The 9,917-nt window shown below is 41.9% G+C and overlaps 1 protein-coding gene across 1 annotated transcript; it reads right to left on the bottom strand.

The window, feature by feature from the left end:
- Positions 1-6,376: 6,376 nt before the first annotated feature.
- On the bottom strand, positions 6,377-7,117 carry LOC149816398 (protein MIZU-KUSSEI 1-like). Its single transcript, XM_089986881.1, has one exon. It carries the CDS (start codon positions 7,115-7,117, stop codon positions 6,377-6,379), a length of 741 nt encoding a protein of 246 aa, XP_089843007.1.
- Positions 7,118-9,917: the final 2,800 nt, after the last annotated feature.

The following is a 9,917-nucleotide window of genomic DNA, read 5'->3' as shown; positions in this document are numbered from 1 at the left end:
CGAAGCATTAAAAGAGTTGTTTAAACGTCAGCAAGCATTGCTCCAAATTTTTTCCTTCTTATGAAAGAGTTTTATAGGACGACAATTAGGCCCACTTTATCATATGGTACGGAATGCTGGGCTGCCAAGAGACATCATATTCAAAAAATGAGTGTAGTTGAGATGCGTATGCTTCGATGGATGTGTGGAAATACAATAAAAGATAAAATTCGAAACAAGGCGATACGTAAAAAGGTAGACGTTGTATCCATTGAAAATAAGATGAGAGAAAATCGTTTACGGTGGTTTGAACATATTTGACGAAGGCCTAATGATGCTCCAATTAGAAGGATGGACAAAATGAAAAAATATATTAGTCAAAAGAGGTCAAGGTAGGCCTAAGAAGACTTGGATGGAGATGATAGGAAAGGATATGAAGGCTTTGAACCTCACCGAGGACATGGCATTAGATAGAAATGATTGGAGGAGAAGGATTCATGTGGAGGACCCAGAATGATTTTCTTTTTTGGTTCATATCGCCGACCCCAATTGTTTTGGGATGAAGGTGTAGTTGTTGTTGTATAGATATGTATTGGAGGCTGTTGAGACATTTCTAGATGCATTGCCTGCTGCTGGAATCTTTAAAGGTAATCCTTTAGTCTATGTCACATGGGTGCGGGTGCGGGTGCGACACGGGTGCGGCACAATTTTAAATTTTTTGGACACGGGGACTCGGCAAAAAAAAAAAAAAAAAAAATATATATATATATATATATATATATATATATATATATATATATAATTTTATTTTATTTTTAAAATGCCACAGATGTCTGTGCACAGTCACAGACTGTGCACTGTGCACACTGCAAAGACTGTGCACAGTCACAGACTGTGCACACTGCAAAGACTGCACAGTCACAGTGCCTTTTTCTATATATATATTTTTTAAATAAAAAATATAAAAATTAGTTTTTTAAGGACATTTTTGGACTCGGTCAAAGTTGACCGAGTCCAAAATGTGGACGGACTCGGCCTGGACTCGTTGACCGAGTCCGACTCGGCGTTGACCGAGTCTGGGCCGAGTCCGAAGCCGCACCCGAGTCCGCACCCGTGTCGGGGCGTGTCGACTCGGGTGCGGCACCTCCTTAGCCGAGTCCGTGTGACATAGCCTTTAGTTTATTGCAAGCTATGATGCTATATTTTGCATAATTTTTTTAATAATGAATACATCTGTATTGCTTTCTCTGTTCTTTCCTCAGAAAGCATACCTCTTTAGGAACTCATTCTTCCTGAGTTACATGTGTTCGATTACCTTGATTTGCTTTGTGCTTCGTGTCTATCTATAAAATCTATTAGCTGTAGCTTGCTCCTATTCAGCAGTTCTAATATGATCTGCCCAATCTTTAAATGCATTATGATTAGTTTATGAAAACTTGCCTTCTTGTTTCTGGTGTTTTGAACGCAGACTGTAACAGGTATAAATGCTACAACTGAAAAAAATACCACAAATCCAAATCAAAATTCAATCTAAATCTAGATTTGGTGCACATTGTTTTTTGAAAAAGATATTTTAAAATACCAAATCCTGAGATAAAAAATATTAGGTTCAAATTAAAATTGTAAAGATCAATTGTTGAACCCTCGTTTGAAACTAGATGAAAAGAAAGTTTTGAATTCATATCTTGAGCAGCAAGGAAAAACTGGGACATGTCATCAAGAAGAAACTCAATCCCGATCAATCAGATCCCATGTAAGAAAAATGGGAATCCAACAATCATCTTGTGATGTCATGGCTCCTCAACTCTATGGAGCTACACATCGCTGATGATAGCTTTCTGTTCTTCGACAACTCTGTGGTCATTTGGCAAAGCTAAAACACCAGCTCAACCAATTGGGGTTAGCTCAATTTAAACTGAATTGAGCTCAAACGAGCTAAATTTAAAGGTCTGAAAATGCAAAAAATGACTTAAAACTGAAACTGGATCATTCAAAATCCTGATGAACTCATATTAGACTCATGAGGATAGAATCATCTGAGTTTAACTGACTCGATGACAATTTAGCTAAAATTCGAGCTAAAAATGAGTTCATTTCACCTTAAATGGATATAACTCACTTTCTATGTTCTTTTTTCATTCCTTATGAAAACTCATCGTATCCTCATATAGAGGATGTTATACTCTCAATATTTACAGTTCGTTGATGTGGACCTATCATGGTCAAACCACGTAAACTCATCTCCCTTTGTTTTACCTCTATCTCTCCCTACCTCTCGATCTCACTCAAATACAACATCGTCAGGGCTCAAAGGCACTCATAGCTGTTGAGCAATCTTGTTCTACATGGTATTAGAGCTCTACCGATCTGCATCCATGCTTTCCCGCACATGCAGTAATCAAGTTCCTCTCTCTCGCTTCCTTTTAGCTTAGTCATGTCTTGCTTCGAGCCTGCATTCAAATCAACCCCTGCTCCTCAAAAGGTGACCGACCATACACGATCAAACTAATCTCAATCTGAAGATGACCATTGTTTGATGAGGGAAGAATGAACAAGAAACCCTAATCAATAGAAACAAAAGAGCAGCTCAAATTCGCTCCCTCCATCTCCCATCTCATGACTCATCGGAATCCGCAGTTTCTCCGATTGATTCTTATATCTGAGTCCCCTCTTCTTCTTTGGATCGCCCCTTAAAACCTAATTGGGCGAGACTGTAGTATAAACCTTAGCTCTGACGGAGTCCTAAATCTCTGTTGGCTTCTCAAAAACTTTCCCAAGTATTTGATGGAAAATTACCCCTTGGGACCATCGTGAACCGCTTCTCTGAGTTTTGTCAAAGATTTCGCCATATCCCTTTCGTCTTGGATCGAAGGGAAATGAAAGAGGGGGTTTTGATGGAGGGATCTTCAGGCGATGCCATGGCGCAGGAGCCCACCGCATCCCGTCGACCGATGGCTCGAAATCCTGGCTGATAGATAGAGAGAGTCGGGAGACCCCCTACCCCCAATATTTTTTTTAACGTGTTTCCTTGTGTCCTGTTCTTTTTGTAACAGGGAGAGGGGTGTTACAAAAAGAACAGCTTTTTAAGGATGTGGCAAACACTGTTTTGAGCGTCCACCGCATCTAACGTTTGTTGAAATCACCGTCCCCCGCGTTCATTTCATCCCATTTCAGGTGGGAAACAGCGATTCAAACATACCCTACGGTTACACCCACGCACGTTACGAGTCGAACACGAGCTAGCTCATTGCAACCCGGCTATCTCTTGCATGCAACTGTTTCCAACTGAGAATGAACTGGCTGCAGCTCCAGATGAGGTGGGATTAAACCCTGGCCCCTTACGTTTTTTGTTTTTTTTTAAAGGCAAGCTAGCGTTAGCAGACCCCTACCAGTAGGGCTGTTAATGTGTCGGGTTTTGGTTCGGACCTAGGGGGAACCAGACTTTCGGGTATGGTTTTGGGTTTGGACCCAGATCTAATCGGCTTTATTGAGAAAAACTATACCCGAACCTGATAAAAACTACATGAACTAAACCCGGACCATACCTGGCAAAACCATATTTTTATCATTTTTACATTGAAAATTTGTGGGTCTTAATCGAAACTCAGGTTGGGTTTGAGTCTGGTATAAAATTTCACAAACTATACCTGGGTCCATTATTAATCTGACATTCGGATCCAAACCCAAGTCTTAATCGGGTTTTCCTATTTATCACCATACCCAGACCCTATAGGGTTTAGTTCGGGTAAACCAGGCCCATTGACACCTTTACCTACCAGATATACAACTATACCATTGGGTTTTGAACCTGCAACGTCCTAATACAAAGTGGTGAGATGCACTAGCTGTTCTTATAAAATATCAACTTTGAACCGATCGACCTCAAACACTTACCATCCTATTTTTGCCAGGCTCAGACTCGAGCTCAGGTCAGCCTGCAGTGTGCAGCGCAAGACACATCTACTGGAAAAACCATACAAAAATGACGTGTCCATGGACTGTTTGAGCGTGTCCACGTGACGCATAAAGAGGGAACTAGAAAAGATAAAACAGCGAAAAAAGTTCGCCGGATTAGTTAACATGAGTAGGGATGGCCATAGGGCCGGCCGGCTGTCCAGTACCCGGCTACTATATCGGGTCGAGCTCGGGCTTCATTTTGCAGTTAATTTGGACTTGATTAAACTCGGGCTAGGCCCGGCTGGATTAGGTAATCGGGCTCGATTCGAGACAGGCCCATGTGCAAAATGCACAAGGCCCGACAAGCCCAACCTGAGGCCTGACCCGAGCCCGAATACAACTTAGTCAGGCTGGACTCAAGCCTATCGGGCTCTTATGGGGCTGGCCCGGCCCAACCAGATGTATTTAATCAGGAAGCTTTCACGGGCATCAATACAATAAAAAAACTATTAAAAATAAACACAATACAATCATTATACAGGCCGTACGGTGGGGGAGGAGGAGGAGGCGGGCAAAGGGCAACCAAAGCATTGGCTCTAAACCATGCCATTTTGGTCCCCAAAATAATGAGCAGAGTCGGGGACAGCTTTCGTTTGAAATATCGAATCGTGTCTGCGGGGTTGGCGTTGCTTTTGGGGGATCGGACGTGACTTGACGATGATGGCTGCAAGTGGACTAACTTTGTTTCAGCTGCCCCTATGGTCCCATCCCCAACACCGAATCGAGCTGGCCCGGTTTAGCTCGACGACAAACCCATTAAAGGAACCGAGCTCCGACATGGCTCTGAGGCTCGAACGGGCAAATGAGCCAAGGTTGGTCAGCCTACTAAGCTCGTGGACATGAAGGAGCTATTGCTCTGGTGTGTTGGGGGCTCCAGTGCATGGAGGAGCTCTGGCGATGAAGGGATGTTCCATGAAAGCTACAAAGGCCATATCTAAATATGGTTTGTCGTGGCCGTCGGATCTCATTAAGCATCTACCATGTTCTCTTTATATATATGGGGGATGTGGGTCATGTTAGGACCTTTCAAAAATCATAGTTTTAAGTAGTTTATGTTAGACTTGAACTGTTAGATGTGTTTATCATTGTTTATTAAATAAAAAATATAATTTTGCTTAAGCATCTTTACGTTCAGATTTGTATTTAAAAATGGTAAAAAAATTCAATGGTTGATATTGTACTAAAATTCGATAATAAAATATTCATATTTTTATATTAAATCAGTTCAAAACAAAGCTTATTTCTTAATTAATAAGCAATGATAAATACATTTTACAGTTCAGATCTACCATAAAACACCTAAATTTGTAATTTTTGAAGGGTTAACAAAAAAAAGTACAATCCCCACTCTCTCTCTCTAGAGAGGGAAAACATTTCATTAGTGAAGCAGCATAATTTGAGAAGGATATATGACAGTACTTATATTATTTGGCTAATAATTTTAAATTTCAGATTTTCACAAACAGTGCCCATTAATAACCGTCAGGTTACACAGATACGGCTCTATTTGGGAGCCCTGCAATAAGATGAAAACACCATTTCTATGTATTTTCAAAGTATGGTTTTGCCAAAATGTGTTGTTGTGAATGGAATTGCCAAAAACATCAGACTGTGAACGGTATTGAAATGTGGCATTGGTGATGCCAACTCCATCAGTGTTTTGACAAGTTCATTGCTCCCAAACAGCAAAGAGCATGAAAATATACACTAGGAGAAACCCCATTGCACCTCCGATTCAAGGCTTCCAAACAGAGTTTACATTGCAAAACTTGTAACCATCTTTTTTTGTTTATCAGTTAAGGATAAATCTAAGACTTTACATTGAACTCAATGGGATAATGCCTTCATAAAAAAAAAAAATCAATGGGATAATCATTTACTGAACAAAGGCGATGATGCCACAGATGCTCCAGGCAGAGTTGGCTGCTTCTTTTTTTAATAAATTTATTAAATACCAGAAAGGATGTAAATTATGAATTTTCATTTTGATGCATTGACATTGGTAAAAGGGCTGGTAATATATTTAGGCTTTTTACGAACATTAACGAAAATTCTATAATTGTACTAGTTTCTAATATTTAATAAATTTCTATGCTGGGTGTGGAAATTATGCGATAAATTCCCTTAAACCCTGTTTATGAAATATGTGGCTGTTTCAATTATCCTGATAATAGAAGTTTCCCCAATTCTTGGCACTCACTCAAGTACTTATTTGTTTTATAATTATGAGTTGATATCATAAAAGTTTTGTGACTAAGGTATGGTTATGTTGTGAGAGTAATGTATAATTTTGCAAAAGAAAAACCTCAATAATCATTCTTGGTCATATCTACACTGGCATTTCACACATATAAACTGAAAAAAAAAAAGGAAACCATGGTTATGGAAGTATATTCAGCTTGTTAATGGTTACAACAAGGGGAAGGCCGTCATGATTGCCCTAAGCCTTGAGCTTCCATGAACGATAGAAGAAGATGCTCAGCTCCTGACTCACATTCCCATCCGGGTTGATGAGATGAAACGACTCGGAATCGCCCGAACCCGAGACTCTCTTGAAATTGGCTCTGAAGTACATGAGCTCGTCTGCATGTTCATCTTCCCGGGCAACCTCCGGAACCATCTTCCGGCCGATGATCCCGGCACCGACGAATATCGACCGCATCAACTTGAGGAACCTGACGTCGACTTTTGTGGGGTTCCTTCTAATGGCGAACCCCACCTTCTTCCCATTGAAATACATGGTCCAGACTGGTACATTGAACAAGGAACCGGTTTTATTGACATCTCGAGCCGAACTGTCGCACTCAAGGGCGATATGAAGCAGCCCGGTTCGCATCTCCCTCGCTAGAACCCGAGTCGGGACGGCCAGCTCCAGCAGCAGCATGGGGTTGGTGGCCTTGGAGTTCTGCTGGATGCAGAAGCTCACCCTACCCTTTCTGTAACCAAATATGGTGCCGGTAATGGTGGCGCCGCTCCGGTCGGATACTTTGGCGCTCAGCCGCGGGGTCTGGCTGTCTTCTGGTTCCTCATGTTCGACGTAATTGCAGCCGCAGCAAGGAATGAGGATCTCCATGAGTGATCTGAACAGCCTCCAGCACCTCATCTGCTTCTGACAGTCGACCTCCGTCGCGTCGCTGATGAAGTGTGCCGCACCGATGGCTTCATGGTGCATAATTGGCATCTTTGTAGCAGTAATAGTAATGGTGGTGGTGGTGGTGAGGGAATGGTGGTAGTGCTCAAACAGGTAAAGGAAGGGTATTGAGGTGCAGTTATATAAAAGGGGAGGGTGCTGTATTGAGTTGAATGAGTTTGAGAGAGTAGTGATAAAAAGTGAGGGAGGCTTGCCGGCCACAAGGGGTTCATGGGCTCAGAGGGAGGGAAAGGAAAGGAAGAGGTGTTAAAAGGAGTACAGCAATAAAGAAGGCTGTGGACAAAGGCATGAAAATAGAATGATAGGTTTGGCAGCTGGAATGTCTGGTCTCATTTTCAATAACTTTTTCTCTGTAAGGGAGCTTTTCCTTTGTTCTGTTTTTGTTTGATCAATGATATTTCTTTCCCTCTAGCTCTCACTTTTTACTGTTTCATCATCTGAAATATTAAATCCAAGATAAATTTGGTCATGTTCAAGAACAGGAATGCATATTATTATTGTTGAGTGATGTGGTAAATCACAAACCTGGATGCCTTAATTACTGGACAACGGTAGGAAGATGGTGAATTCTTACTCCTAATTCATCAATAAATGATGGGGGTGGCGGTGTGTGTGAGCCAAGTATTTTTTATTTAAAATTTGAACTCCCTAAAAGGCTAACACCTTACCCGTCAGAGAAAGGTCATTTTATGTGTAAAAATTACAAACATAAATTGTACATATACTATTTTCTGTAAAGAAAAGGTAAACACGATTTTAGCAGAATCAAACATACATGATAACACAGGAAAATTTTACCTGGTTTGGTTAATATGTGACCTATGTTCAAGAATTACACTCTCTCTAGACGATTTTGAGAGAGAAGTTTGTTTGTTTTATATAATCAGTTATATCATTTAGAATCATGGATTTATCTTATCACTACAAGAAAAATGCTACTTAGCGACGGAAATTTGCGATGGATTTTTTTCGTCGTCAATTTGCGACGGATTAGCGAGCGAAAACTATTTGTCGCTAATGTTTGAAATATTTGTAAAATTAGCGACGGAAATGTCTCCGTCGCTAAAGCCATCGCTAATTAGCGAGAGATTAGCGACAACATTTTTTCGTCGCCAAAAATACTATAAAAAATGCTAATTAGCGACGGAATTAGCGAGAGAATTTTTCCGTCGCTACTTAGTGACGGATTAGGGGCGGAAAAAATCTCTCGCTAATTCTGTCGCTAATTTTCGTCTCACCTGAGGCGCGAAATTTTCCCTCCCTCTGTTCAAAAATTTTCCTCTTTTGTCCCTCCCCCCGTTCAATTTAAACCATCCCCACTTGAGGCGCTTCTCAGGACGCCAGAAGCCCCGCTGACGACGCGCACAAAGAGTCGATCCCCACCTATGGAGAAGTCGCAGATGGAGTCGTCGTGGCTTCGCCGGAGCCGAGACGTCAAGGGGGCGACGAAAAGGAGGTTGTTGTTGGGGAGCCACTGGAGCCTGCCGAAGTCGAAGAGAGTGGCGACGAAGAGGAGGCTGCTGTTGGGGAGCCACTGGAGCTTGTCGGAGTCGCGAAGAGCCTGCCGAAGTCGCGAAGAGCCTGCCGGAGTCGCGAAGATGTCGTACTTGTTTCTCCTCCCCGTGCAGCTCGTGAAGATCCGCGTAGAGTCACAGCTGAAGCTGAGCGCCCCCGCCGTGAAGCTCTTCGGCTGGTTTTCGTGGCAGACCTGGAACTTGAAGAGAGGAGCTCCCCCCGGAACGCGCCTCCACCGTGAAGCTCGTCGGCTGGTTCTCATGGCAGACCTAGAACTTAAAGAGGAGCTCCCCCCGAATCCGCGCGGAGTCGCAGCCTGCCAGAACGCACCGGTTCTGTGCAAAAAAAAAATGCTCCTTGCCGGAGAACGCGCCGGCAGCGAGCAGTTTTTTTTTAAAATTTAACGACGGATTAGCGACGGATATTATCCATCGCTAATTTAAAATAGCAAAGGACTCGCGATGGATCATATCTGTGGTTAATCTGTCGCAAATTAGCGACGAACTTAGCGACATATAAGTTCTGGCACTACTTAGCGTCGAAAAATTCGCGATGAAAGTTTTCAATCGCTAATTCGACGTTAATCCGTCGCTAAACAGTTTAGCGATGGATTAGCATCGGATTAGCGACGAATTTAGGTCGTCACTAATCCACATGTTTCTTGTAGTGGATGAACATACAATTTTATATTGGACTCTATTTTAATTACATTGGATAAATTCATCTTGGTTTGGAGTTCCATAACTGAGCCGTGATCTTTTGAGACTCTTTATGAGATAATGTTTCATTCTTTTGAGACTCCTTATGCGATGATGTTTGTTGTTGATAACCACATTCTTCAACAACCTTATCTGGACGTACGGTTTTCACAAACTTCATCTGATCGATTCCCACGAGGGCCAAACTCCTTGATTTGGGCATATAAGTTCTGGCACTACTTAGCGTCGAAAAATTCGTGATGAAAGTTTTCAGTCGCTAATCCGACTCTAATCCGTCGCTAAACAGTTTAGCGATGGATTAGCGTCGGATTAGCGACAAATTTAGGTCGTCGCTAATCCACAGGTTTCTTGTAGTGGATGAACATACAATTTTATATTGGACTCTATTTTAATTACATTGGATAAATTCATCTTGGTTTGGAGTTCCATAACTGAGCCGTGATCTTTTGAGACTCTTTATGAGATAATGTTTCATTCTTTTGAGACTCCTTATGCGATGATGTTTGTTGTTGATAACTACATTCTTCAACAACCTTATCTGGACGTACGGTTTTCACAAACTTCATCTGATCGATTCCCACGAGGGCCAAACTCCT

This window comes from Nuphar pumila, chromosome 14, assembly GCF_984573655.1.
Source record: "Nuphar pumila chromosome 14, dmNupPumi1.hap1.1, whole genome shotgun sequence".
Taxonomy (NCBI): domain Eukaryota; kingdom Viridiplantae; phylum Streptophyta; class Magnoliopsida; order Nymphaeales; family Nymphaeaceae; genus Nuphar; species Nuphar pumila.
Note: the sequence above shows the minus strand (reverse complement) of the source record. Positions and strands in the feature narration are given on the sequence as shown.

What these genes read in the sequence shown, in the direction of transcription:
- LOC149816398 (XM_089986881.1), bottom strand. Translation starts at nt 7,117, where the DNA reads ATGCCAATTATGCACCATGAAGCCATCGGTGCGGCACACTTCATCAGC.